Source organism: Delphinus delphis, chromosome X (assembly GCF_949987515.2).
Source record: "Delphinus delphis chromosome X, mDelDel1.2, whole genome shotgun sequence".
In the NCBI taxonomy this organism is placed as follows: Eukaryota; Metazoa; Chordata; class Mammalia; order Artiodactyla; family Delphinidae; genus Delphinus; species Delphinus delphis.
Genome location: NC_082704.1, coordinates 111,683,593 through 111,710,326, shown reverse-complemented (window position 1 = coordinate 111,710,326; position 26,734 = coordinate 111,683,593). Strand labels below are relative to the sequence as shown.

The following is a 26,734-nucleotide window of genomic DNA, read 5'->3' as shown; positions in this document are numbered from 1 at the left end:
CTAATTCAGATTAACATCTTGGCTATGTACCTACTATGCAAAGATATCAGCTTCAGAGAGCCCAGAAAGAGACCAGCAAAGAGTAGTAACTAAAGGTTGTAAGTCCTTAAGGAGCCATTTCTGTGTGAGAGTGATTCTTTGATGTTATTTTTCTCTCCTCTTTCTTTTGATTTTCCTTCTTTGCTTCTTACTTTTGGCAGTGCAAGCTGTTGTGGAGAGCTGCATTTAGAAGTAAAGTTTAATGTACTGCAGCATAATTTAAATAAGAGCTGAATAAGGGCTCCCTTATATTTGTTCACAGGCTTAATCCAAACTCTTCCTTTAGTTCCAATCAATAAATATCACTGTGTTCCAAGCAAATGAAAATTTGTTTGCCATTTCTAGAGGCTAATGAGACCTATTTGTGGGTTGCAGGAGTTGGTTTTGACAGAGAGGCTAGTATACGCTGCTCTCTTGTTCATTCACAATCCGTACTACAGCGGAGACGAAAACTGAGAAGGAGGAAAACCATCTCGGGTATCCCCAGAAGAGTCCAACAAGAAATAGGTGTGGTATAAAACTATTAATGGTTAACGTTCTGTCGGGTGCCGATTATAAGGAGACGAAATGGAAGCCAGCCTTTAACCAGCTTCCTTAAAAATAGTCAACGTTGTAACTCGTAGAGGTTTTGAAATGATGTGTACTTGTTTTGTGTTCAGTAAGCCAGGTGGTATTACTTTTTAAATCTCCATTCTTCCAGGCTGTGAAGGCTCGACCTTATGGATTTAGCCATATACATTCAGATTTTATGGCTGAAATATAATATTTTGCTATTTTTAAAAAGTATTATTAAGGCAGAAATTAAGTAAAAATTAACAAGATGCAATGAAAGATTCTTTTAGAGAAATATACATTTATCTGGAGAGAGATATACTTTTATGGCATTAATTATTTTAAAAGGTAAACTTTAAGCATACTCAATTAAATATTGACTATTCATAATATGATACCCTTGGTGACGTTTTTTCTATTTTTTTCTGTTCAATGTGTTTAAGATATCTCTTCCTATGGTTTTTAAAATTATGATGATGATAGCATCTCTTGTAATTAAGATTTTTACTTCATATAATGCATTCTATGATTTTTATTTCATTATGTTTATACTGAGAAATAAAAGTGTATAGTGGCCAAGAAAATAAGATGTATTTTGGTTAAAAAAAAAATAGTAGACACTTACTGGGGCAAAGTAATTTGATCGTGAAGAGAGAGAGAATTCACAAAAGATCTAAGAGCTTATCTTCCCTTAGTATACATACACACATACATATAGTGTGTGTGTATCTGTGTATATATACAGAGAGAGAGAGAGAGAGTCAGAAAGGTAAAGGGACAGAGAGAGACCGCCCAAAGCATTTTAACTTGCTCCTAATTTTATATGCTGATTTTTTTTTTTTTCTGTAAGAAAAAACTCCAACATGCCGGCACCCAGAATTGTGGACATCTCTCAGAATGTCTGTTTATCTGCTGATGTATGAAGTATCTCACTGTGCTTTCCATGTGCCCTAGATTCTGATGAATCGCCCGTGGCCAGGGAAAGGAATGTGATTGTGCACACAAATCCAGATCCTTCCAACGCTGTCAATAGGAGGTCTGGAACCAGGGACTCGGAGTGCCAAACTGAGGACATTCTGATCGCTGCTCCATCCAGAAGGAGAATCAGAGCTCAGAGGGGTCAAAGCATTGCAGCTTCCCTTTCTCATTCTGCTGGCAACATTTCCGCATTGGCAGACAAAGGGGACACCATGTTTACTCCTGCAGTGAGCAGCCGCACAAGATCTCGGAGCCTTCCCAGGGAGGGCAATAGAGGTGGGGATGCTGAGCCCAAAGCTGGTGCTAAACCCTCAGCATATGAAGAGGGGGAGCCTTTCGTGGGAGACCAAGAAAGAACCCTTAACGATTGCAGCGAGGCCCCCAGCAGCCCGAGTGCTCAGGAGCACCAGCCTGCTTTGAGCCTGGCCTGTTCTCAACATCTTCACAGCCCCCAGCACAAGTTAAGTGAGAGAGGGAGGTCACGCCTGCCCCGGATGGCTGCCGACTCTGGCAGCTGTGACATCTCCTCCAACTCGGACACCTTTGGGAGCCCCATCCACTGCATCTCCACGGCTGGCGTCCTCCTCAGCAGCCACATGGACCAGAAAGATGACCACCAGTCATCCAGTGGCAACTGGAGTGGGAGCAGCTCCACATGCCCCTCACAGACCTCAGAGACAATCCCTCCTGCAGCCTCTCCTCCCCTCACTGGCTCTTCACACTGTGACTCGGAGTTGTCACTAAACACAGCCCCTCACGCTAATGAGGACGCCAGTGTCTTCGTGACAGAGCAGTACAACGACCACCTGGATAAAGCGAGGGGCCACCGAGCAAACTCCTTTACCTCCACTGTGGCAGATCTGTTGGATGACCCCAACAATAGCAACACGAGTGACAGCGAGTGGAATTACCTACACCACCATCACGATGCCTCCTGCCGCCAGGATTTTAGCCCTGAGCGTCCCAAGGCAGACAGCCTGGGCTGCCCAAGCTTCACGAGCATGGCCACTTACGACAGCTTTCTGGAAAAGTCTCCATCGGACAAAGCAGACACTAGCTCTCACTTTTCGGTGGACACAGAAGGATACTACACCTCCATGCACTTTGACTGTGGTCTCAAAGGTAGTAAGAGTTACGTCTGTCACTATGCAGCCCTGGGCCCAGAGAATGGCCAGGGTGTCGGGGTTCCTCCTACTCTTCCAGACTGTGCCTGGCAGGACTACTTAGACCACAGGAGACAGGGGAGACCAAGCATCTCTTTCAGGAAACCAAAGGCAAAGCCGACTCCACCTAAACGTAGCTCATCATTGAGGAAGTCTGATGGAAATGCAGACATTTCTGAGAAGCAAGAACCAAAGATAAGCAGTGGCCAGCTCCCGCCTCACAGTTCCAGGGAAATGAAGCTGCCTCTTGATTTCTCCAACACGCCTTCTCGAATGGAAAATGCCAGTCTGCCCACCAAGCAGGAACCTTCTTGGATGAACCAGAGTGAACATGGCATTAAGGAACCTCAGTTAGACACTCCAGATGTTCCACCATTCAAAGATGAAGGTGCTGAATCAACTCACTATGCAGACCTCTGGCTTCTAAATGACTTGAAAACAAATGATCCTTACAGATCTTTATCTAATTCAAGCACTGCTACGGGTACCACAGTTATCGAATGCATCAAATCTCCAGAGAGCTCGGAATCCCAAACATCCCAGTCGGAATCTAGAGCCACCACCCCCTCCCTTCCTTCTGTTGACAATGAGTTTAAACTGGCTTCACCAGAAAAGCTGGCTGGCTTGGCATCTCCGTCAAGTGGCTACTCCAGCCAGTCTGAAACGCCAACGTCCTCTTTCCCTACAGCTTTCTTTTCTGGCCCATTGTCTCCTGGAGGTAGCAAAAGAAAACCAAAAGTCCCAGAAAGGAAATCCTCACTACAGCAACCCGCTTTAAAAGACGGAGTTCTATCACTGGGTAAAGACCTTGAACTTCCAATTATACCTCCTACCCATCTTGACCTAAGTGCTCTTCATAATGTCTTAAATAAACCATTCCACCACCGTCACCCATTGCATGTTTTCAGTCATAATAAGCAAAATGCAGTAGGAGAAACACTGAGGTCAAATCCTCCACCGTCTCTTGCGATTACACCAACAGTCCTGAAATCTGTCAACCTTAGGTCCATCAGTAGGTCTGAAGAAGTTAAGCAAAAAGAAGGCAACAATACAGATCTCCCCTACTTAGAGGAAAGCACTCTCACCATGGCTGCCCTGTCTCCAGGTAAGATTAGGCCACATATGACTAAGAAATCACTATCACGTCAGTACTCCACTGAAGACACCATATTGTCCTTTTTAGACTCCTCTGCAGTTGAGATGGAATCAGATAAACTACAATTAGAAAAAAAACGTTCTTTTGATGTGAAGAATCATTGTGATCCAGAAATGGTAACCTCAGCTGGTACCAACCTTCTAGATTCAAGTGGCACAAAAGACCAAATACATATGGACAGTGAGCCTATTCCAGAAAACACACCAAGTGAAAGTTGTGACTTTCCCGCAGAAGGATTTCAGAGGGTCTCTGCTGCTCGCCCAAATGATTTGGATTGTAAAATGCTACAATGTGGAGCTGGTCCAGATGGAGCCCTAGCGCAGGTCCAGAAGGTATCTCCTGTAGACCGGGAGGAAGCTGCATACCCTGTGTCTGTGGACGTGCTCACATCTCAGTCCAACTCACCAACTAGAGTCACAGACATAAGCAATCAACTTAAGCATCAACTTGGGATGAGCCGCCACCATGACAAAGTGCCTGGGAATATCAGCTATGAAGCAGAGATATCAACTGTAAATCCATGCCCTGAAAAATGTTCTGAGCAGGAAAATATTGCTTCAGGTATTTCAGCCAAAAGTGCCTCTGATAACAGCGGAGCAGCAGAGGAGACCCAAGGAAGTGTGGACGAGGTTTCGCTGAAAGGTCAGTTGTTGACACCTTTGTCACGATGGGAAGGTGTCTCGTGGCACCTCCTGAAGTTTTTTCTTTCTTACCTTCCCCATAATACAGTACAGCCCTGGATATTGGTTTCCCTCTTTCTTTTCACTTATTAAAACAATTAAGATAAAAGCTTTTATCATGGAGGGACTAAGTCTGACAGACAGCTCCTTCCTTTTAAAAATGGCGGTCAGGTAACTGTTGCTTAGTTGTTCCCTGAGTCAGTGAAGCCCAGCAGCGTGCTGGGTGACTTCTTCCTAAAGATGCTTTTGTTCTTAATTTAAGAATCGTCACCGAGTGATGACTCTGTGATTTCACCACTAAGTGAAGACTCTCAGGCTGAAGCAGAAAGTGTGTTTGTGTCTCCAAATAAACCTCGAACAACGGAGGATTTATTTGCAGTCATTCACAGGTGAGGCAACAATAACAAAGGTTTTGCTTCTTACGTGCTTCTCATCAAATGCAAATATGGAAAAGCCTTGGGTACTTGTAATACATTCAGCAAAAAACATAAGCAAGCAAAGTAAAATTATTTTTCCAAATCAAACTGATAGACTTATATTCAAGTTGGGAAATATGTGGCCTTATATACAGTTAGGTAGACCTCAATTGAGAGACTTTCCTAAGAACTGCTGAGGGAAGCTGTTGTTTTTTCCCCTAGGAAAGACATTCTGAAACAAGTTTTTAATTTGAAAACAATTTGTGGTCAAGTAACTTAAGGGTGAAAGCTCAAACTCTAGTGTAATCTCTGACATTTAAATAGTTCCTTAACCTAAAAACACATGCTCAAAGCTATAATCCTACACTATCAGGGGTAAATGTAAGGTGACTCACTAAACACAGCCCCAAGTTTGAGACAAAACAGTATATAAACCTGCCCATTTCATAGCTCACAACAACTAATCACTGCTCCCTTTCTTCCCTCTCTTCCTAAAACTTCCATTTCTGTAGTTAACACTGCCCTTCTCTAACTGTAATGCTCCATATCCCATGAAGAGGGGATGTCCTCTAGGCTGCTTTTCCAGGATAGTGTTGCATCCATGCTGACCATTCATATTCTCTCATCTGACCCCTGGACCCCTGTGATCGAGGCCCCTATTTGCAAGAATACTCCTCACAACCTGTGATCGAAGAACGAAACAGGAACTAGCCCTCGGAAACTGAACCCATATCAGACTGAGCTATCCAGTCATAACACAGCTACTCCTTTCACAGCTGCCACTGCCTACTTCACTAGGCCTTGGTGACCTAGATGCGACTCCCAAGGGACAAAGCTTGGGGACTGTCCTGTCTACCTCATGAAGTTATACTCTTTGAAGCAAGCTCTTTACAAGCAGCTTACCACTGTTTTTCCCAGGATCCTACTTTTTAGGGGAACTTGTGTTTTCTGTTGATGTGGTTCTCTCACAAAGAAGGAACACTGCCCTTCAACAACTTTTCTTTTAAACGAGCCAATCACAAACACGTTCTGTGTAGACCTTGGCAGGCTCACCTCTCCACTTGGAGAGTGTAGAATCATTATTTTTCTTTGTCCCTGATTATATTCTCCTCACCCCCTTTTATCCCCAACCTTAGGACAAGTTATTAAATGCTGTGAAGTTAAAAAACCAAATGCTAGTGTCTTGAAGAGTGGACAGAATGGAAGGAGTAGAGTCAGAAAGACCTGGAATTGAATCCCAATGCTGCCACTTCCTGTCCAGTCTTGAGTCAGTTAAAACCTGTGTACCTATTTCCCTTGCTGTAACTGGGGATACCTATAGCTCACATATTCAGTTTTGATGATAAAATATCATGTCTGTGTCTAGAATATGGTAGATGCTAAAAGCAGACATTAGTTTGAAATCCCTACCCTATTAGAGTGCCAGACACTGGCATACACGAGAGAGCAACCACGAAGCTTTCAGTGCACCATAATCAGGCTGGAGTCCAACTGCACAACTGACATTTTCTCTAACCTACAGGTTTTTAGGCTGGTGAGAAAGCATGCTGCCAGTACGTAGCAATGAACTGGGTCATGCTGACTCAGTGACTAAGTTCACGAAATTTATGCCTGTTTATTTATCAAAAGAAATAATATAATAATGATGGCTGGGTGCCTAGGTTTGGTAGACTTACAGAGTTTGGTAATCTTAGATTTACATTTATGCAGAATTTGTTTGTTTATTTATTTACGTGCAGCACAGTGACAATAAAAATTTTCTTTTCTTGAGAGTTTATAGTGCACAGAGCTTTCAGAGCTCCTGAGGTGGTCTAGGTTTCCAGCTCCTCCAGAAAGTTGGCTTACTGATTAATACACTGTACACAGATATTCCTGGGCAGCTATGGCAAATGGTATCTGCAGCCAAAATGGATTGACTTACTCAAGAAGTCATGTAAGAAATTTCTTTATATGGAGGAATTTTAAGAGTAGACAGAATAGTGTAACGCACCACTGCCTGCCCCCACCCCCAGCCAAACACACACACAGACATATCCATCACCCAAGCCTATCGACCGTCAGCCTATGGCCAGTCCTGTCCCATCCACACCTCCTTCCACTTTGCTCTCCTGGTATTCACTGGAAGCCAATCCCAGGCATCAGAGGATTTCATCTGTATTGCAGAGACAGGTTGAATAAAAGTGACCGTCCTTCACCACCTACGCTCTAACCACGAGTCAGAGAGCAGTATTTTCTTGTACTCTTGTGAAACTTCCCAGTAAGCCCTCCCCTAGAACCTCTAGCCTCCACATTAGTCATTATTTGAAATGGTCATTTCCAAAACCTAATTCATATCCGCTGGTTACTGGAGAATTTCCCTCAGGCTGTGAGTGCTGCGAGGGCAAGCAATGTATCTTAATCCTCACCCCTACAGCCCTAATGCTTAGGATCCCATCAGACAGGGTACAACAAACTGCTCTTTAAGGAGATGGCTGAGTGTGACGTAACACTTTTAGTTTCATTAAAGTGTATGTGGACTGAGATTGTTCCTTTTCTTGAAAGGTCCAAGAGGAAAGTACTTGGAAGAAAAGATTCTGGGGACATGTCTGTTCGAAGTAAATCTAGAGCTTCCCTGGGCAGCAGTAGCAGCAACAGTGCTGGTTCTGTCACCTCAACCAACAGCAATGTGACCACCCCAAACAGCCAGAGGTCTCCTGGCCTCATCTACCGAAATGCCAAAAAGTCCAACACATCGAATGAAGAGTTTAAGCTACTACTCCTCAAGAAAGGCAGCCGCTCGGATTCCAGTTACCGCATGTCTGCTACTGAGATCCTGAAGAGTCCCATCCTGCCCAAACCTCCTGGGGAACTCACAGCCGAGTCCCCCCAAAGCACCCATGAGGCCCATCAGGGGGCACCGGGAACTGAAGCGCTGTCCCCCCTCTCTCCGTGCTCCCCACGGGTTAATGCAGAAGGTTTCTCCTCAAAGAACTTTGCCACCCCGGCATCGGCAAGGGTTGGACGTTCCCGGGCTCCCCCTGCGGCCAGCAGCAGCCGCTACAGTGTCCGCTGCAGGCTGTACAACGCGCCCATGCAGGCCATCTCCGAAGGCGAGACAGAAAATTCCGATGGGAGCCCACATGATGACCGATCCTCCCAGAGCTCAACATAGGTGGTCCACGCCAGGCTGGCTGTCAAAGGCCAAAACCTTAGTCGTATGAGGATGGAGGAACAGAACGGAAGACTGGGGAGAAGTCAGCACATGGTGGGGTACCATCACGCTTACCAACAAGTTCCTAAATATTTGCTGGGGAAATGGAAGGTGGTTTGGTCTTTCTTGATTATTTTCCATATTTTTAAGTAGCTGCACTGTCTTTCATATTTTTCTTTAGGGTAGTTTGATTTACCCAATCTCATTCCTTTTGATAATAGAGAATTTGAAAATGTCTGCTTTTCATGAAACCTAGAAAAAGTTTTCCCAGAGCTGCCTATTCAGAAAACAAAGCCCTCACTGTCATAATTCTTAAGAGGATGAAATACTCTGGAGGTTCGGTATATTTTTACATTAAAATGAACTAAAGCAAAATTTAGAAGAACTACACACATGTAAATACCATATTTTTGATAAAAATGTGTAAATAGATTTATGGATGACGAGTGGACATGTGGCCAATTATCTACCACACCAACTGCTTATAGAACACAACAAATAAAGTGTAATAACTGTATTCTGTGAATACCATTTTCGTATCAAATACCATATTTAAATGTCCACCAATATGATTTCTGAGTGATAAACCTCAAAATATGAATTTTAAACTGGTGAAATAAAGGAAATCTTGAGGTCATATAGTGAAATGTGATTAATTTAAAATAATGAATTCAGACTTAACCATTTTTGTGACAAACTGCAGCACCAAACAAACTACTGGTAACACGTGGCTGTGATTTGCCATGTGGCAATTTGGACAGAATGAAAAGCATGCTTTTGATTTAAAAAAAAAAAATCAGTGAGAGAAATCATCATTCTCAACATAAAGCCCTGAACAACAGCACTTGACAGTGTCCTTTAAACTTCAATTTTTCAGTGGATTGCTTTAAAGAGAATGAGTAGGGAAAACAGTAGTTAATTTTAGGTTATGTTTTCTATTACACTACTGGGGACATAAACAGTCCTAATCTGAGGACTAGAATCTTTAAACTCCTTAAACAGTTGAGCAATTAGCTCCAGGTTCTTTAACGAACGAAAATAAAACATAAGCATGCCACAGAGCTGTGGATTTATCAGTAAGTACCTGCAATGAGTTTTCAGTGAAGCTTTCTCTCTGTGCTGATGAGATCCATGCTACCTAAAAATTAACAGAAATGACACTGTGAACAACGTAGTTGGGAAATAGGTATGTGTATATGCATTATTTAAATTCACTGTTAAAATGGGAATGGGGAGCAGCTCTGGTTCACAATGCTACATATAACTGAGTTTTTGTCTGATTTTACTCTATCTGCTTGATGGCAAAAGGGGAGGGTGGTGGGTGGGAAAGGAAATGTCAGGGCAAGTGCTCTGATAAAATGAAGGCAGGGAAACAAGCTGAATTACTTGAATTTTCTTGTCTTAAAACTGAAAAAAAAATGTAGTTACAAGTTGAAATCTGCAAATGGGTTTTACACCTGTGATTTTGACATGAACTGATACTGTATGAAATGATATGTCGGAAATATGAGCAGCTATGTACTTGGAATGTTTTGAATGGGAGAAGGTAGAAAGTAGAGAACTAAGAAGGAATACGGCCTATATAAAAGAATAGAATGTGATTAGAGTGATAGAACATACCAGAGTTACCAAGAAATTGATAAGCAGCTGGCTTTAAGCTTATGCAAGTGGTATTTGGGAAAGTAGGATGTGTGAAAGGGGGTTTGTGGTTTTGGTTTAGTTCATGCAATATGAAGGAGAAAGCCTGGTCTAAGAAGATGCTATCTTTCAATAGAAACACTTTTTAAGATGTTACAGAGTGAGAATTACAGAATCTGATTGCTGTTGGGTTTTTGTTTGTTTCTTTGGAAAGAAAAAAAAATGTCTGGTTTATTCTCCTATTTGTTTTCACTATCAAGTTGTGTTTCTTAATTTCTTGTCATCCTCGTATGTAAAATGGGTGCTGGGGGTGGCGGGGTAGAGGAGGGAGAATGTGTGTGTGTGTGTGTGTGTGTGTGTGTGTGTGTGTGTGTGTGTGTGTGTGTGTGTGTGTGTGTGTGTGTGTGTGTGTGTGTGTGTGTGCGCGCACGCGCGTGCGCGTGCAGGGATAGATAAGCTACCTGGTGAAGCGTACATTTGAACATTTACGAAGTGTTATACTTTTTACTAAAAGAAAAATGTTTGGGGGTTTGAAAAAAATGGACCATCATTTCTCATTGGAACCCATTAGTTAAGAAAACCAGCATGGTTTGACACCACATGGGAACATGAATAACTTTTTCTCATACTTTGAAAAGTACACTTGGCAAACTTTTAAAAGTAAGGTTTTTAGACAAATGCAATAAAAAAAAGTCATTTCCAGTCACAATAGGTGATTTTTTGTAATTCTCATAAAAGCAGCTCGTTTGCAGTACGGCTTTTGTGTAGTTAGGGGTTTTTTAAGCGTAAAGAAAGGTATGTAGGCTTTAAAAGTGATTCTAAATCTTGAACAGAAAACACACAAATTGGCTTTAACAAATATGTCACCTCATTATTGACATTAATTTAAGTAATGGTACTATATATATTTTAAAATACATATTGACTTGAATTGTGAGGCAATAAGAGACCTTCTATATGTAATGATCACAGAACTAACCCTTAGAATATAGTTTTACTTATTTTGTTTACTCTAAAAATTTATAGCAGAGTTTCTCTATTTTATATTTCATAGATTTAAAAAAAAAACCCAGATAAAGATGGATTTAAAATTCACTGTGCAAAAGAGTATTGAGTAACAAACTGAGTTAAAAAAAAAAGGCAAGAAATTCCTTAGTAATTCTACATGGCTTTATCACGTAGCACATAAGACCAAGATTTAGAGGGTTGTCTTCAACATCACTGCCGTCTTAAAGCAGAGTACACACATTAGGTATTGTGAACAACATCAACCCAAACTTTTCTTCTGTTGTTTGCACTGATGCTAATTTTTTCTTCTTTTGTGTTTATACAACATGTCTATGTTGTGTGGGGGAAATTTTTTTTCCTGATTTTTTTATTTTTTTTGGCTAAGTAGAGGACACAGACCAGTTGCAGCAAACAAAACACACTGTTTGCTCTTGCCAAAGTTCAGTGAGTACATTTGCTGCAGTGGTGGCAGACTGAAAGAACTAGATCATGACAAAGATTTACAACTATGAGGAAGGTTACAGTGTAACTCTTTTGGTACTAGAACCAGTTCATGCTGGCCGAAAGACAATGGTTTATGGACTTGCCTCCATTTTGTATTTTTGTAATATCTGTAAATATGAACTTTTTAAATCGTTGCAAAAACGGTTTCTTTTGTAAGATGTTTTCAACGTTTACATTCAATTCAAGCCTTTGTATATTTTAGAGCTGTGCAACACTTTAAGTCTTGTATTTATTTTTAGTAAAAATGGTGACAGTTTCATTGTGAACCCCTCTCAAAAAAAATGTACCAGAAAAGTTTGATTACCTAGAAAGTGTGTATAGAAACTGCAAATAAACGTGACTGCAATTAAACAACTGGCTGCTCTCTTCATTGCTATGTAATGGCACTCCTGGGGTTTAACAAACGGCAAGTGTTTTATAGCGGTCTGGACATATGGGAGGGGAACTGCTATGGCAAAAGTATGAGCAAAATAATAACGATAATAATGAATACTATCTCTGTAACCGGCTCCGATCTCGCTTTGTATTTGAGAGAAGAAAGAATACATTTCCAGTGTCCAGTATACTTTCCTGTACCTCTCCAGGCCAGAAAAATATTTATGGCTTTACTTTAAAGTTACCTGCTTTGCTTCTGATAATTACTCAGACTGTGCCTCCTTCCTCAGATGAACAACCTCGATGTGCCACTAAGTAATGTCATGTACCCTTTATTACGCAAACTTAGGTGCCAGATACTGTTCTAAGTGCTTTGCCTACTCTAACTCATGAAGCACCCCCCCCACGTTGTGCCCATTTTACAGATGGGGAAACTGAAGCACAGAGCCATTTACCTGAGTTGCCCAAAGCCACAGAGCGCTTAACTGTTGGGGCTGGGGTACAAACCCAGCAAATCTGGCTCCAAGGTCTGTGTTACCTCACCCTGTGGAGAGATAACAACTTTTTAAAATAACTTTTCCCGGTATGTACCAAACCACAATTGCTAAAGCCCCGCTCCCGCTCCCTCCCCCTTCGAACTCCAGCACTGACGTGCACGCCTAGAATTGAGTCAATGTCGACGTCTGGGGTGCGTCACAGAGGGACGGGGAAGGAGGAGGAAAAGGGGGGAATTACAATAAAAAAAAAAAAAGCTTCAAAGAACTAACCGAGAGTGGGGAGGCCACGCACCTAAACGCCTCACCCCCCAGAGCCGCCTCCTTAAACCCGCTCCAACACAGAAAAAGTCGCGCGCGCCGGCGCTCCTGCACAACCGCACTAAACCCTTCTCAGCCTTAGAGGCTCGTGCTTTCAGTCTAGCACGGGGTTCCGATCCCACCGGCCCCCGCGAACAACGCCAAGCTACAGGGGCTCGGAGGCCGGAAGTGCGGCCGCCCCGAGGAAACCAAAGACTCTCCCCTTGGCAGTCGCTCTAGCGACGCCCGCCCCCCTGCAACGGCTCAGAGGTCCGCTGGATTGGTCGGCTGACGGCCCAGGCGTGTCTTGTAGCGGCCGCTGATTGGTCAGCGACCGGCTGCGCGCGTGGGAACCTAAGCATTCGGGTGCTCACAGGTACGAGCGTTGCGCCTCAGCTTCCGTGGGGCTCGCGGCCGGCGCGTCACGGGAGCGCGCCGTACTTCCGGCGCGAGGAACGTTTGAGGCATCGGTAACCATTACAGTGGTTGCCGCCCGGGCGGAGGCACCGTCGTCCGTTGCTACCTGCGTCCGGCGCCCTCCGGAGGCCGATTTGGCGGGCTCTGCGCCAGCAAAGGTCTGTCAGGTGACACTTTTTCTTCCCTTTGAACTTTCTTGTCTTAGATGTGCGCCTGAAGCAGGTGGGGAGGGATTTTACTTCACGGCTGTGGCGCTCCGGAGCGGGGTGGCGGGGGAGGAGGGTTTGCCTGAGGGAAGAGAAAGGGTTTGCCTTTTCGGAAAGACCGAGTCTACTCTGGAGTTTCAGCCGCAGTGCAGTTGGGGTGTCTTGGGATGATTCGGAGTGGTTCCCACCGCCCCTCCCGGGATGCCAGCGCGTAGGCGCTTGAGATGTGGCCCCTTATTGAGTGGTTTGTGCCGACTTTCTAAGAGCTGATCCTTTTTCGTCCTTTCTCTTCCTTGGTGGGTGAGGGGGCGACGAACGACCAAGGCTCTCAGACTTGTCAGAATTTTGAGTTTGGAAAATCTATCAACTAGCGAGTTGGTTCGTTGTAACATTTTTTGAGGTGCAAACGTTGATTCTGAGGCTTTGCTGGTAACCGCGATTGATCTAAGAGAGTGCAGCTTCACGGTTGTAAATACGTACGCGAGGCTAAACGAAGTAAAGACGTGGATTGAGCACGGTAGTTGGTATCTTCGTCTCTTGGGGATCGCTGCCCCCCCTTTACCTGGCTCTCCCTGAAGTCGAACTGCTCTAGAGTTTTAAACTGGCTCAATGTTTACAAATCGTGATTTAACGAGCAACTTTTCTGCACGGTGTTTTATAAAGCACGGCATGGGCTCGATTCCCTGATGGGTGATGGGGATGCAGTTTGGACGGCATTATCCCCCCCCCGCCCCCCCCCCCCGGTCTGACCGACTCTGTAGCCGCTGAAGTTTGATACGGATGCTTTTGAGAGTCCTGACAGGATTTTTAGAAAGTGATCCGTGTATTGACACGGTCTTGTTTAAAAAAAAAAAATGCGGAGGGGTCTGGCTACTGCAATCTGCCCTGTTTTGCCGAGTAGTGGTTCTTGCCGAGTTTTAGCAGCATTGTAATTAAGCCATTAGGGAACTGTCTGTCAGAGTCTCTAACAATGGTTGGCAAACTTTGTATATAAAAGGCCAGCTAGTAAGTATCTTAGGCTTAGAGCAAAGGGACAAGTGATAAGAGGTGACCTCTGAGCAGTGTGGAGGCACCTGACTGTAAAGACCTTGTAGGCCATGGTGGGAGTTCTGGATTTTCTTTTGTTCTTGGTCGAAAAGGGATTCCAGGTGATTTTAATAATGAAGAAGTAAAGCGCATAGGCTCTGGAGTCGTACTGCACTACTTACTATGAGACCTGGGTAGGTTACTTAAAGTCTCTTTGCCTCAGTTTTCTCTTAAGGAAAATGGGTATGATAATAGAGCCTGCCCTGTAGGGTTGTCAGGAATGCCAAATGAATTAACATACATCACGTGCTTAGAACATTGCCTGACACAGAGTAAGCAGTAAAATCTGTTAGATGCTATTATCTATACTTTGTGGCATAGTTCAAATTTAAAGAAAAATTATATATTTAAATCTCTAAAACAAAGTTGTTAGAAATACAGTCAGAGTATAAGAAATGGTCCCTAGAGTTGGGAAACTTTAACTCACTATTCTCTTTCTGTGTGAGTTCAGGTAGAGGTGGGAGCCTGCTCTGCACTGTTCTTTGTAAGAGCAAGACTTGAGGAGTGACTTTTGAATATCCATGACTTGAGACTAGTTAAATAAATCATGGCCTATTTGCAAGATAGGAAACGAAGAAGTTGAAGTGACTATGGTATATCTAAAGTTATTAATTTAGAAAGACTTCTTTTACTTTTGCCTCTTTTTGAGCTCATACACTGTATTCTTTTCTGGGTCTGGCTTTTACTCAAGGTTGTAGTTTTGAGATTCCTGAGATGCGTCCTCCTCGTTGTGTGTAGCAATAATTGGTTTATTCTCATAGCTGTGTAGTCTTCCTTTGTATGAAAACACCAGTTTAAGTATTCATAACTTGTATTAGTTGTATAATCAGAAAAAATAAACATAGTCTAAAAAAGTAAAATTTGGTTCAAGTTACAGCTCAAATTGGAGGTATTTAATAACTTGAATTTATTCCACATTATTAGACTGCATTTGTCTAACTTGAGAGTTACTTTTCCCTTCATTCTGCCTCTCATTCCTGCCCTGGCTCAGGATGGATAAAGGGAACCTAGCTCTCTCATTAACGCCCCTCCCAGTACTGTGATGCCAGCGTTCAAATCTACTACGAGATATGATATGACAGCATTGCACTCATACATCACGTGCTTAGAACATCTAACACATCCTGCAACGAAGAGCAACAAAAAACAATTCTGAATGTCCTCCTGGTGGCAGAGATGAATGACTCAGAACCATAACCGAGCCTACATAATTCTAGAAGAGTTTTTGGCTTATTTTTCACATACAGTCCTTTAAGTTTAATTTAAAATTTAACTACGGAAGCAATCATAATCTTAGCACTGAAATGACCTTAGACGTAATCTCACCCAGTTTTCACCGAGCAGGGGAGGAGGCGATGTCTTTAGTGGTCTCTCCAGGCCGCACCGTGGTGGGCGGCCCAAGCCACAAGAGACTCCTGACTCACATTTGGAGGCCCGCAGTCTCCCTGAGTAAAAAGCTTCGGAGCTCCTTGACCAAAGCAGTTAGGACTCATGCTCTGTTGTTCATTTGTCTCCAGCACTTACTCTGTAGCCTTTAGGTTGTGGAGCATCCGCTTCACAATTTGGAAATGTGTTCGATCTGGATTCTTATTCCTACGCGTGGGCAATAAAACCCTTCACTTTTTAAAGGTTTATTCTAAATCACTAACGGAAGAATTCTCATTTTGTCGCTCTCTAAACTTCAGCCAGGACTCCAATTCAACTTGAGTTGGTATTCTGAGAACATATCCATGTTAAGTTTATTAAGGCAGTAAGTGGGTGAAGTAACTTTTTTATGCGTTGCTTTTCAGGAATTGAAGATTTACCAGTCCTACGGGACCAAGGAGTTTCGCAAATAACCCTCCAGCAAGTTTAAAAATAATTAGGCCCAACTCAGAGAAAGCGGAGTTGCTCTGGTTGCACAAAAAAGATGTCTAGCTGCTCCAGTGAAGTCGATGTGGTTTGTATTTCAAATTGAAAATCTGTCTTTGTTCTTTTCATTGTGTTCTATTTTTTTCTAAATTGAATTGAATTTTGTACAGTGAAATGCAGAGGTTGTAAATATACATACAGTTCATGAGTTTTGGACACTGATGTATAAAGCTGCTATGAACATTTGTGTGCAAGTTTTTAAATTTTAACTACCTACCAAGTCCTTTTTTTTCTGACTCTTTTCACATAATTATGTGAAAGCACTTTGCAAAGCATACCTATACAAAGCATAGCTATACAAAGGTAACATGGTATATTTTTATAAGTATTAATATATAGCCCAATTCCACATTATTTTGTCTTTTGAAACAGACATACATACTTCTATGTAGGTTTAAAATTATTCCTATAGTTCATAATCCATTCTTAGAATAAAGAGTTATTAAGTGAAATGTAATGGCTGTTTACTGTCTATTTACTTATTTATGCACTGTCTTATTCCCCCCAAAATGTTTTAGGTGATTTAGAGATTAATTTATCAAGAAACATAGGTGTGGGGAATTCCCTGGTGGTTCAGTGCTTCGGACTCCAACATTCTATCCCTGGTGGAGGAACTAAGATCCCACAAGCCTCCAAGTACAGGGAAAAAAAAAAAAAAAAAAAGATAGGTGCTTAAGTGTTTCCTATTTTGTCCACAGAGTGGTACTGTTGGTCTATTTAAAAATCAAAAGCCATGAACAGGATTCTTTGTAGTTAGAAATACTTGCTTTTACAGCAGTTCTGCTGCCAAATTACTAGAAGAATAGTCTTTCTACCCTGAGGTACACAAGAGGAAAACGATGTCTTAAGTGTGGTTAAGTTAATGAGAAAACAGTTTTGCAAGGACATCTTTTCCTAAAGTCATAGTATTTACAAAGGTCCCTTGATATCACAAATTGGCTTTTGGAGCTTCTCGAAAGTGAAATTGAAGTCCTCAGTTTTTAAGTTCTATCATCCTTCCTTTTAATTTATTAATAAATTTTCCTTAGATAAGAACACGAATCTCTACTTATGATGATGATAACACTGTTCTTTATGCATATGAACCAAATACTGCATATTTCAATAATGTAAGTAATGTTAATTGCCATTTGCCAAATATATTAACACTTAACCACTTTAAAGAAAAAATTCTTCATAGACTTCCTGTAAACTCACACTCAAGAAAATATTAGTCTCTCCTGAATTTGTCTGATTCCTTTCATTAGACAATGAGCAATTAACCATTTCACTTCCCTCTTTTCCTTGTAGAAAATTCAGAGCAGTTTTTACTCATTTTTTTCAGTGCAAAATTCTAAACCTCCGTCCTTCTGATATAATAAATTCTTTGCTTAATCCCTTTCTTAATTAGCAGTGATCATCTTCATTCTCATAATAACATGAGTTTTTTTATTTTGTCTCTGCTTTAGATTAATATTTCTGAAACTCTTTGAAAAGCTGGTGAAAAATAAAAGCAAGTTAAATAAATAGTGTTTTTTCCCCACTTACTGTTCAGTTTAACTTTCATAGAAGTGAAGTATTAACTACTCAATTTTTAAAATATCAGCAGGGAAGTGTCGTGTCTAACACATCCTGCAACGAAGAGCAACAAAAAACAATTCTGAATGTCCTTACTCACTGCCAGGTACAAAAAGTTCTATCTCTCAAATGTAGTTTTCTAAAATATTAAGCTTAAATTCTCTTTATATCATATAAAGAGGTGGACAGTTGAAATTTTGCTGTATCAAATTGCTTATGATTATCGCTCTCATTGTGATGATTTTTTTAAACAATTTCTAGTTAGAATAGCATCTTCAGGTGAAAGTTTTGAAATAGCAATATGGAGGTTTCATAGCCTTTTGTAAAAGCCCTTAACTGATGAAATGTATAATAGTTATGTCTCCTTCATCTAAATTGCTCAATACTGAATTAATTTCCCCTACAAAATCTTTAAAGGAAATTGGCTGATTTGGATAAAACTTAGTATGTGCCTAAATGCATGTCAAGATATCTCAATTGAAACAAAATGGCAGCCCACCATTTTTTAAAGAGTTTATCTTCCATAGTTTTGAGGGGATTTTGTAAAAATTGACGTGTTGGTGGAGATTGATAGAAGTATGTAATTATCAAGGATTTTGTGAGCGGTATACCCTAGAAGCAATGAACATTTATAAACAAATACATGTTTCTTAACATATAAAAAAGTTTCTTGAATATAATGAACATACTTTGAAAAGTAAAAAATGTTTATGGGAGTCTTTATCATTATAGAGAACAGCAGTGGAATACTTAAAGGGAACGTGTCTTGTCTTCCGGGGAAGGATGTACAGAGAGTGGGAATGCAGGGACGACGTAGGGAGTTCTGATTTTTGAGCAGTGCTCTCCCCTGCTTGCTTTACATCAGCATCCACGATGAACTGGGTTGACACTGCTCTGCCAGGGCCTTCTGAGCGATTGTGCAAGATGTGTTGGGATAGAGTATCTCCGCCAAGACGTGCCCAGGTTCCAAAGTCACAGCTAAGGGATGCGCTCCATTTCTCCTAATGTGCTAGCTCCCTCCTTTCTTCGGCGCCTTCCCTTACCAGTCTAGACCACACGGTGCAGCACTTCCATCTGTTCTTTTTTAATCCTCGCCCAGCACCCCCTTTAGTAAAACCCCAGCCCTGTCCAGGCTGGGAAGCAGAGGGGAGGACCTCCACTGGGGACTGGTGATCCTCAGACAACCCCGATCCTGTTCTCTTATTTCGTGGAGAAAATGGAGGGTGTGGAGCAGAAATCCCCTCCAAGTCCTGATTCCTCTCCCCACAGCCCTCACACTTGCCTGGATCCATCTCTGACGACCTCCTTCCTGACCACTGGAGTGGGAAAAGTGTTTCCTCTGTAAGGCTAACACCTCTGCTGGTTTCTGCATCTGACCCTCTTTCCTTGTGCTCAGACACCTCCCTTCATCCCTCTGTCTCTTGTGTCTTCAGCCTCTGTCTCCATCACTCTCAGCGTAGTCATTCTCCCACAGGTTTAAAAAAACCACTTCTTTTTGCCTCCCATCCCTCTATAGCTGTCATCCTCTCTCTCTCCTTCCCATCATAACCCAGCTCTTCGATCGTCATTTATGTTCACTTTCTAAACATTTGACTTCCTGTTTTCTGTTTGGGTGTTTTTAATTTCTGTTTTACTATTTTTTATTGAAGTATAGCTGATTTGTAATATTGTGTTAGTTCCGGGTGTAGAGCATAGTAATTCGGGGTTTTTGCTGATTATATTCCATTATAGGTTATTATAAGATTTGGGGTATGATTCCCTGTGCTCTACCGTAAATCCTTGTTTATCTGTTTTATGTATAGTAGTTTATATCAGTTAATCCCATACTCCTAATTTGTTGGGTATTTTAGAATATACTGTTCCTTCTGCCCTGTATGCTCCTCTGTACATCTCTACCTAGTGAACACCTTCTCATCTTTTCATTCTCAACGCAGATACCTCCTTCTTCGAAAATCCTGCCACGACTGTCAGGCTGGATTAGGTCTTGCTCTTCTGTGCACGCTTAGCCTCTTGTTCTTATCTGTATCGCGGCAATAATAATACTAATAGATGATTGAGCACTATCAGACCAGTCGTCATGTACTATTATTATTATGTTGGTATTAATACTGTAGCACGTTGTTTTGTCCTCAACAGAACTGAGAGAGGATTTCATCCCGATTCTATTTATAAGGAAATTGAACAACAGAGAAGTTAAGTAACTTGAACCCAACTGTGTTCCCCTAGAGCCTGTGCTAGTTATTCAGGGCTGAGAGCCAGTGGGTCTCATGCTTCATCGTGCATCAGAATCACCTAGAGGGCTTGTGAAAACACAGATCACTGCCCTCGATCTCAGAGTTCCCAATTCAGTAGATCTGAGGTGGGAGATTTTTCATTTCCAACAAGCTCGTGGACGGTGTTGATGCTGCTGGTCCATGGAGCACACTGAAATCCACTGCTCCAGGCGGCCGATCACTTTGTCTGTTGACCATGTCTCTTTACTTGTCTCTCTCCAGCTAAAATGGGAGTTCCTTAGGGTAGGAGCTGTTTTTTTCTTCCTTTTTCTTTTTTTTTTCTTTTTAATGTCCACATTCCCAGCATCTAGCGAAGTAGTTCTCACAGGTGGTAGGCCTTCAATAAATGTTTCTTTGAATGAATGATGTAATTAGTGGTTCTGGCCTTTTAAGTGTATTTTTGCCCGAATGAAATTTCTGTGTATTTCAAGAATTCTCCGGTTTTATCAGTCACATACTTGATTGGCATACAGGGGTCACGTACTCAAAGGTTTTGTAAGGTTAATTGTTAATTGCATGACTTTAAAGTACTCTGAACCAAAGGTCACATCTGTTGTATTTGGCTCACTGTTCTTTCCAGAGTGGACCCCTCACTGCCTATTAGGTTATACCATCATTATATGGAAAGAGGCTCTTTCCAAGATTTGAAAATTTCTTTCCTAAAGTAGCACCTTCCTTGATGTAAAATGACTCCATCATAAATGTGATGGCTTATAGGAATTGTGGTACATTTACTTCCCAGTATTCAAGCTTCGTAAAATGCCTGTGTGACATGGAGTAGTTGAGTGGGAGGTTGGCGCGCCTTATCTCAGCCAGCTCGGCTCTGGGTCCCCAACAGCCAGGCATCAAGTGGGAAACAAGAGATTTCTGACGGCTTGAAAACTTTCAGACTTTGACTTTGGCTTAATGGTATTTTTTATGTTCCTTTCCTTTTGAAGTAGAAACTACTAATAGTCTGTATTATAATAGGTCATCTATGATGCTATTCAAAAACTGGATAAGAAGCTTGATGTCATGCACGCAAAGGTTAGAAAAATCAAGCATTTTCGTGTGAAGTCATGGTTGCAAAGTCGTGTAAGTGTTATAAAAATATTTTCAAAACTATAATAAACCTCTGGTTTCTAAAGATGCCAGTCAGAAGTGAGAGAGAACTAATAACTGTGAGATAAGCAAGGCTGATCTATACCTGCTGTAGCAGCAGATGGGAGACTAAACCTCTGCCGGAAAAATGCTGAAGTTTAGGTTTGAGAAATGTACGACAATGGGTATTTTTATGTTTGTAACCGTAATACATAAAGTGCAATTAAAATGTAGGGTTGAAGAGGAAATCATGTAATCAAAATAGAGCATTTATCTTTAATAATATAAAGCAATCTTCCATGGAAAGTAATTATGGATGTATTTACTATTTTTTTCTTTCACTCACTCACAGTTGGTTTATGCTGGGTTTGTGTCATTTCAGAAGCCACTCGGATATGCATTTAAAGATTATAATTACCTGCTTTCTAAAAAGATCAGATACCAGAAAATGAGGAAGAAGCGGTGTCTCTGTCCATCGCCTTACCCTAAAAGTTATAGCCCCACTATTCCAGTACAAAGGCCGGAAAAGGATTCCCAGAGCAACCCTCTAGAAGCACCTTTTGGGTCCCCGGTGCCTCTGGATCTGGAGCGATCCCTTAGCCTGAGCCCGACGGTCCCCTCCACCTACTGCAGGCGTTCCTACGAGGAGTACTACTCGCCCCAGGACCCCACGCAGGGCTCCTCCAGTCCAGAGGCCCACAACACCCGCAGTCTTTTCTTAGACACCCAGTCTACTGCGGTCGAGCCTGCAACCGTGCTGACCCAGAGTGAACGCAGTCCAGCACATAGCCCTGACATGATGACCTACCCAGCTTTACTGGAAAACAGTAGATTCAGCCGTGCTGGCTCACCTCTCTATGTCCCGACCAGCTTCGGTGAGTGTGAACTGACACATGTTACAAGTAGCATTATTTACCCTATATTCCTCAACACCCTTGATGCAAGCTTGTGGAAGCTGTTTGTTTCCCATCTTGAGGGCTAGCTTGGGGCAGCACTCTGAACGACGACTAAGACTTCTTGAGTGTCTGTGATGTGCCTGCACTGTGCCAGTCAATGGACAGGCCTCTTCTCCACTAATACTCATAATGATCCCATTGTGAGTTTTTTATCTTCTGTTTTTCTTTACCCTTTCCCTGTGTAAATAATTAAAATGCTCCTAAAATGGCCAGAGCCCAGATGACAGGAGAGAAAAGGTACACTTTAGGCTAATTCACAGGAACTAAGGTCAAATTTGTGTTGACGGTCCGGCGAATTACAAAAGCCGCTTCCGTTACCACACGCTAACTCTAGGGAGTCGAGCACTCTGGCTGAGTAAATGAGTACCTGTCTGGACACAAAGAAGTTTCAGTACAACGTAGTGAACGGCACACCTAAAACGTTTTGAGGTATGAGCACCTAAATTGTTTCATGCCTCACGTTATTTCTTTTTTAAACATAAACCTTCAACCAAAATATCTATTACCATGCAGTGAAACTTGAAAGAGGTATTCAGTGTAATGTTAAAGTTACTTCTGACCTAGCTGAGCAGAAGTCTTGTTGTTTTCAAAATTCAGATACACCTTTAAGCCTTGAGAGATGTTAATTTTAAAGCCATGGAAGAGATTCAGTAAAGAACTGATTTGGTTCTCAAAGATAATGGGGGTTACTGAAATTCACTGATTAAAGTGAATAATTTAAGCAATTATAAAACTAAATTCTGGGGATTTCCATTGCAATTAGCTAGTAAAATAAACCTCATCTGGAGAGACCAAGAGGACAGAGATTAAGCATTTCAAAGAATTTCTCTCAAAGTAAGAGAGCAATAGGTTATCTTAGATTAACCTAATTTAACCCAAGTAACAGATCTTTTGCTGTATTTTGCCTGTGGCCCAAGAGGCCTCAGATTGCTCAGTCTGTTTTATGATCTTTGAAGCTTTAAGGTGTCTTCCGAAGCTGCTTTTGTTGTTTGGGGGAGGTCAGGTGGGACATTCTTGAGTAGCCATCCTCAGGTCATCTTTGTCTAGGCTTTCCCTGGATTTTACCTTGGAGTCTTGGGTCCGTGCCGGGGTACTTCACACAAGGTTCCAGGAATGAGACACTTCTTCCCTACCTAACATCTCTTCTTTCAGGATAATGATCAGGTCAAGTATGATTTGTCTTTTTTCCCCCATTGAAGGTCGAAGTTCACCAGTTGGAAGTGCCCCGGGTATCCTCAAACAGAGCCTCCCTGATGACCCTTCAACCTGGTCTGTGGATGAAGTGATCCTGTTTCTGAAATACGTAGATCCTCAGTTATCAAGTGCCCTCGTCGACCTCTTCATGCAACATGTAATGTATCTTTTGATCCGGTTTTCCTGCCGTAATGACTTTGAATGACCTCTGTGCAGGCCCTTCAGTTGGATACTGATTAGTGTGGATGGTGGGGGAACCCTATCAACTGATTATTCCATATGCGAGAAAGTTTACTTTGCCCGAAGTTAGAGCCTTAAAGGGTGGAGGCTGGATCTGTGCTTTAAATGGGTACCCGGGTACCTAAAATACTACAAGTCTTCAAGTTCTCAAGAGAAGATGATTCAGCATGGCCACACTCTCCTTTCTAAGAACAGCTACAAGGATCCTCCTCCCCACCTGCTCCCTGCTCGGCCCCAGGACCGTGAGTAGGAGGGGTGACCACAGCTGTGACAGGTTGTCCTCCTTGTTACGATGCCCGATGAATCCAGCAACTGATTCCATTTGGCTCAGTTCTGTTGACCTTATATGGTTATTGATGATTTGGAATGCTGATACCCTTATGCCATTTACAAAGTAACATCATGGGCTAAATTTTAAATTCTAATTTCTTTAATTTCTAGTTTTACTTAGTAGAAAATGTATAGATGGTACCTGACAAAGGCAGTACTGTGAGGGATTTCAGGTCCCTTCAGCCAGTGACGTATGATTCAGTACAGTTTTATTTTTAAACCAGAACTTGTGAAAACCAAATAATATGCTTCAGCAGCATCATTTGGTCAATTAATTCTTTTTTACATTTGGAGGATACCTTGTGACTATCAAGTAATGTTTTTTATAGGGTTTCCTAATGAATAAAATTAGTGCCCACATATCTGATGTACCCTTTTCAATATGGTAAGAAAATCAGTAATTAGTTTTTAGCATCTAATTAGCTTCCGACAACTGATTAGCTTTCAGTGTTAAGACAGCACTGTATAGCACACTTATAGCTGACATACTCATGTTCCCAGCCCTTCTAAGAAAGTTAATGACCATCTGAAATTCATTTTTACCATTCATAGTTTTTACTTTTTGTCACAGCTATGCAGTATTTTGTTCAACACACGATATTTAAAATTAGGTAGTTTGATGCTTAGGACGTTTTTAAGATATTAGGTTAAATTTCCTTTTTCTTAAAATTTGAAGCAAATTTACAGATGATTAAGTGATGCTTCACTGTACAAATTAGATTTTTAATAGTTTCCATCAAGCAGTTGCATATTCAGAGAATATACATCTGGACTGAGCTGCCCTCTAATTGGTGTTACATGTTCTTACATAGAAAGGAAGAACCATTCTGATAAAGTATGAAAGCTTTATTAATTATTTTAATTTCCTTCTCTCTGTAGGACATTGATGGGAAAGCTCTGCTACTGCTCAAGAATGACATGATGATGAAGTACATGGGGCTTAAGCTGGGGACAGCTCTGAAGCTGCGCCACTACATTGAAATGCTTAAAGACAGAAAGATACCTCAACAATTTAAAAAGTGTGTAGATTAGATTGGACTTAATTCTAGGGAGACCAATGCCACCTTTTCTCTCTGCCCTTAGTTTTTGTTGTGTAGAAGGTTCCTCTAAAATACAGTGTATCCAAAATCACAGAACCCTGGGACAGTCCAGGCTACTCCTTTAGAAGCCATTTAACATGTTAGCACTAGCAGAGTCAAACTGGTGCTTTGTTCTTTGTATCTTTTCATTATTTTCCTTGCATAGTTTACAGATAGTTAGTTACACTTCATGCAGGAAACAGAGAAACACCTTTGATTTTGGTTAATGTTTATATGTAAAACCAAAACAGCCAAATCCCAAAGGGGAAAGTAGTCAGGGAGGGATTGACAGGTTCTCTAATGAAAAAAATTATAAGGTAGATAGTCATTTTATGCAAGAGATATTACACTACAAGGGTGGGTTGGATGGAGTCTGACTATATTCTTTTCAATTAATATGTTTTATTTTTAAACTTCCTTATTTTGTCTAAGCTTCAACATTTAACTAGGCATTCATTGTTCACAGCTCTCCACGAAGATGCCTATGTCCAAGTTTTTTAAACATGTGTTTTATTATCTGTTTATTCCTCATATGGGTACTGTTTCATATTTATATTTTGTTCTGTATCTGAAGTATACACACAAGTAAATCTTTTCTTTTTTAATTTAAAACGGCACTTTACACTTCCACAGAGGTGAAGATCAACTCTACATATAGTGAGTTTTTTTATTCTGTAAAACATATGCACATCGTTTGACATCACTGGTACCTCTCAGCTCACACTTCAGGGTTTCCATACAGGGAAGTTCTGTCTTGTGCAATGTTTCTAGTTAATTTCCTTTCTGAGCCATTTATCCTACTAAACTTTGGAAGGTGCATCAGTTCTGATTTGTCATTTTAATTTTAAAAATCAGAACTTTCACATGGAACATGTTCATTGTTGTTTTATTTATTACATCATTATATTGTATAATATTTAGTGTAATGTTATAAGCTATGAGAAATGGTGCTAATTGTATTAGCCATTTGTTATAAATGCCAGTAAGATGTTCACCAGGGGTAAGATTGTACGTTTTCTTTTTCGAAAACCAAGTGTACTTTATAAGCAAATGCAACTATTTACTGGGCGTATATGATTTAAAGGGCTTTTTCGTCCGTGTTATTTCTTTTGTCTTATAAGACAAGATTCTAATTTAAACTTGTCCTTTCAAACTGTCAGTGTGAAGATGCTGTGCCACTTCAACAGTCCTCAGGTGTTTGTATAAATACTATGTTTTACAGTTTTTAGATTTTAAAATATAATAAAGTTTAATAACCGCAACCATTAATGTCAGAGCCTCAGATTTGATTTTACTTGCTTGAAGACTTAGAGCAAGCAGTGATACATGTCGTGAGTAGTTATACTCTGTGACAACTTCACTAGAGAATTCTCTCTCCATCCTGAATATCAAGGCAAAAGTATGGCTAACACAATAACTTTCATTAATGCAGACAATTAGCAGAACTAGAATTTAACATCCACTGAAACAAATTTTCCTCTCTAAAATTACCCTCATCTCCATGAAACACAGCCAGATCAAGACTAAATTTGTTTACAGAATTAAGTCTGGTCAATTGACCACATAGGGTCCTCCTAACTGGCTGTGGTGGAATTCAGAAGTAGTCTCAGAATGAATTCCCAAAAGGCCTCTCAAAGCCAGGAAAGCCATGCCAAAGGCCTGCCATTAGCCTGCACCTCAGTGGATTTCTCTCTTCTAGAGAATCCCTAAAACATCGTGATTCCTGCACATGCCAGGAGACAGTCTTTCCCATTCACCTGATAAGGCTGCTCAGAACCCAAGAGTCTCCAGTGTCTGGAGAGACCAGGCTGAGAGAAGAGAAAAATGTTTCCATTCTACCCAAAACTAACTTGAGGGGAAGGACTTCCCTATATCTGGAAAACACAGATCAAAACCAGTAATATTCCAGACA

The 26,734-nt window shown here is 41.3% G+C and overlaps 2 protein-coding genes and 1 long non-coding RNA gene across 7 annotated transcripts in view; 2 read left to right on the top strand and 1 right to left on the bottom strand.

Moving 5' to 3' along the window:
* NHS (NHS actin remodeling regulator) overlaps window positions 1-11,657 on the top strand; it is a 349,654-nt gene extending 337,997 nt beyond the window's left edge. Inside the window, exons 5-8 of the mRNA XM_060002524.1 lie at window positions 415-546; window positions 1,546-4,530; window positions 4,831-4,957; window positions 7,526-11,657. Coding sequence (XP_059858507.1) covers window positions 415-546; window positions 1,546-4,530; window positions 4,831-4,957; window positions 7,526-8,135 — 3,854 coding nt within the window. The 3' untranslated portion in view covers window positions 8,136-11,657. The remainder of the gene's footprint in view (window positions 1-414; window positions 547-1,545; window positions 4,531-4,830; window positions 4,958-7,525) is intronic.
* LOC132418592 (uncharacterized) overlaps window positions 1-12,907 on the bottom strand; it is a 97,923-nt gene extending 85,016 nt beyond the window's left edge. For 2 of the 4 annotated variants that reach the window (XR_009518024.1, XR_009518025.1), the window contains exons 1-3: window positions 12,467-12,734; window positions 12,155-12,243; window positions 9,259-9,312 (exon numbers count right to left, since the gene is read on the bottom strand). This is a non-coding gene — a long non-coding RNA (uncharacterized lncRNA). Of the gene's footprint in view, window positions 1-9,258; window positions 9,313-12,154; window positions 12,244-12,466; window positions 12,735-12,867 lie in introns of those variants that run through there. The other 2 variants (XR_009518026.1, XR_009518027.1) reach the window with 2 other exon arrangements.
* A 4,293-nt stretch (window positions 12,908-17,200) lies between these two features.
* SCML1 (Scm polycomb group protein like 1) lies at window positions 17,201-26,078 on the top strand. 2 transcript variants are annotated; one of them, XM_060001883.1, is made up of 5 exons: window positions 17,201-17,222; window positions 20,913-20,969; window positions 21,406-21,898; window positions 23,179-23,330; window positions 24,623-26,078. In XM_060001883.1, the coding sequence occupies exons 2-5, from the start codon at window positions 20,958-20,960 to the stop codon at window positions 24,773-24,775; spliced, it is 810 nt and encodes a 269-aa protein (XP_059857866.1). In that variant the 5' UTR covers window positions 17,201-17,222; window positions 20,913-20,957; the 3' UTR covers window positions 24,776-26,078. The 2 variants fall into 2 exon arrangements, with proteins under 2 accessions (XP_059857866.1, XP_069396419.1); XM_069540318.1 differs by lacking the exon at window positions 17,201-17,222 and adding an exon at window positions 17,719-17,776 and having other exon boundaries at window positions 20,913-21,017.
* The last annotated feature ends 656 nt before the right edge of the window (window positions 26,079-26,734 follow it).

What these genes read in the sequence shown, in the direction of transcription:
- SCML1 (XM_069540318.1), top strand. Translation starts at nt 20,958, where the DNA reads ATGCACGCAAAGGTTAGAAAAATCAAGCATTTTCGTGTGAAGTCATGG. An exon ending in AGTCATGGTTGCAAAGTCGT is followed by an intron (nt 21,018 to 21,405) that starts GTAAGTGTTATA and finishes GTGTCATTTCAG; the next exon opens with AAGCCACTCGGATATGCATT. An exon ending in TCGACCTCTTCATGCAACAT is followed by an intron (nt 23,331 to 24,622) that starts GTAATGTATCTT and finishes TTCTCTCTGTAG; the next exon opens with GACATTGATGGGAAAGCTCT.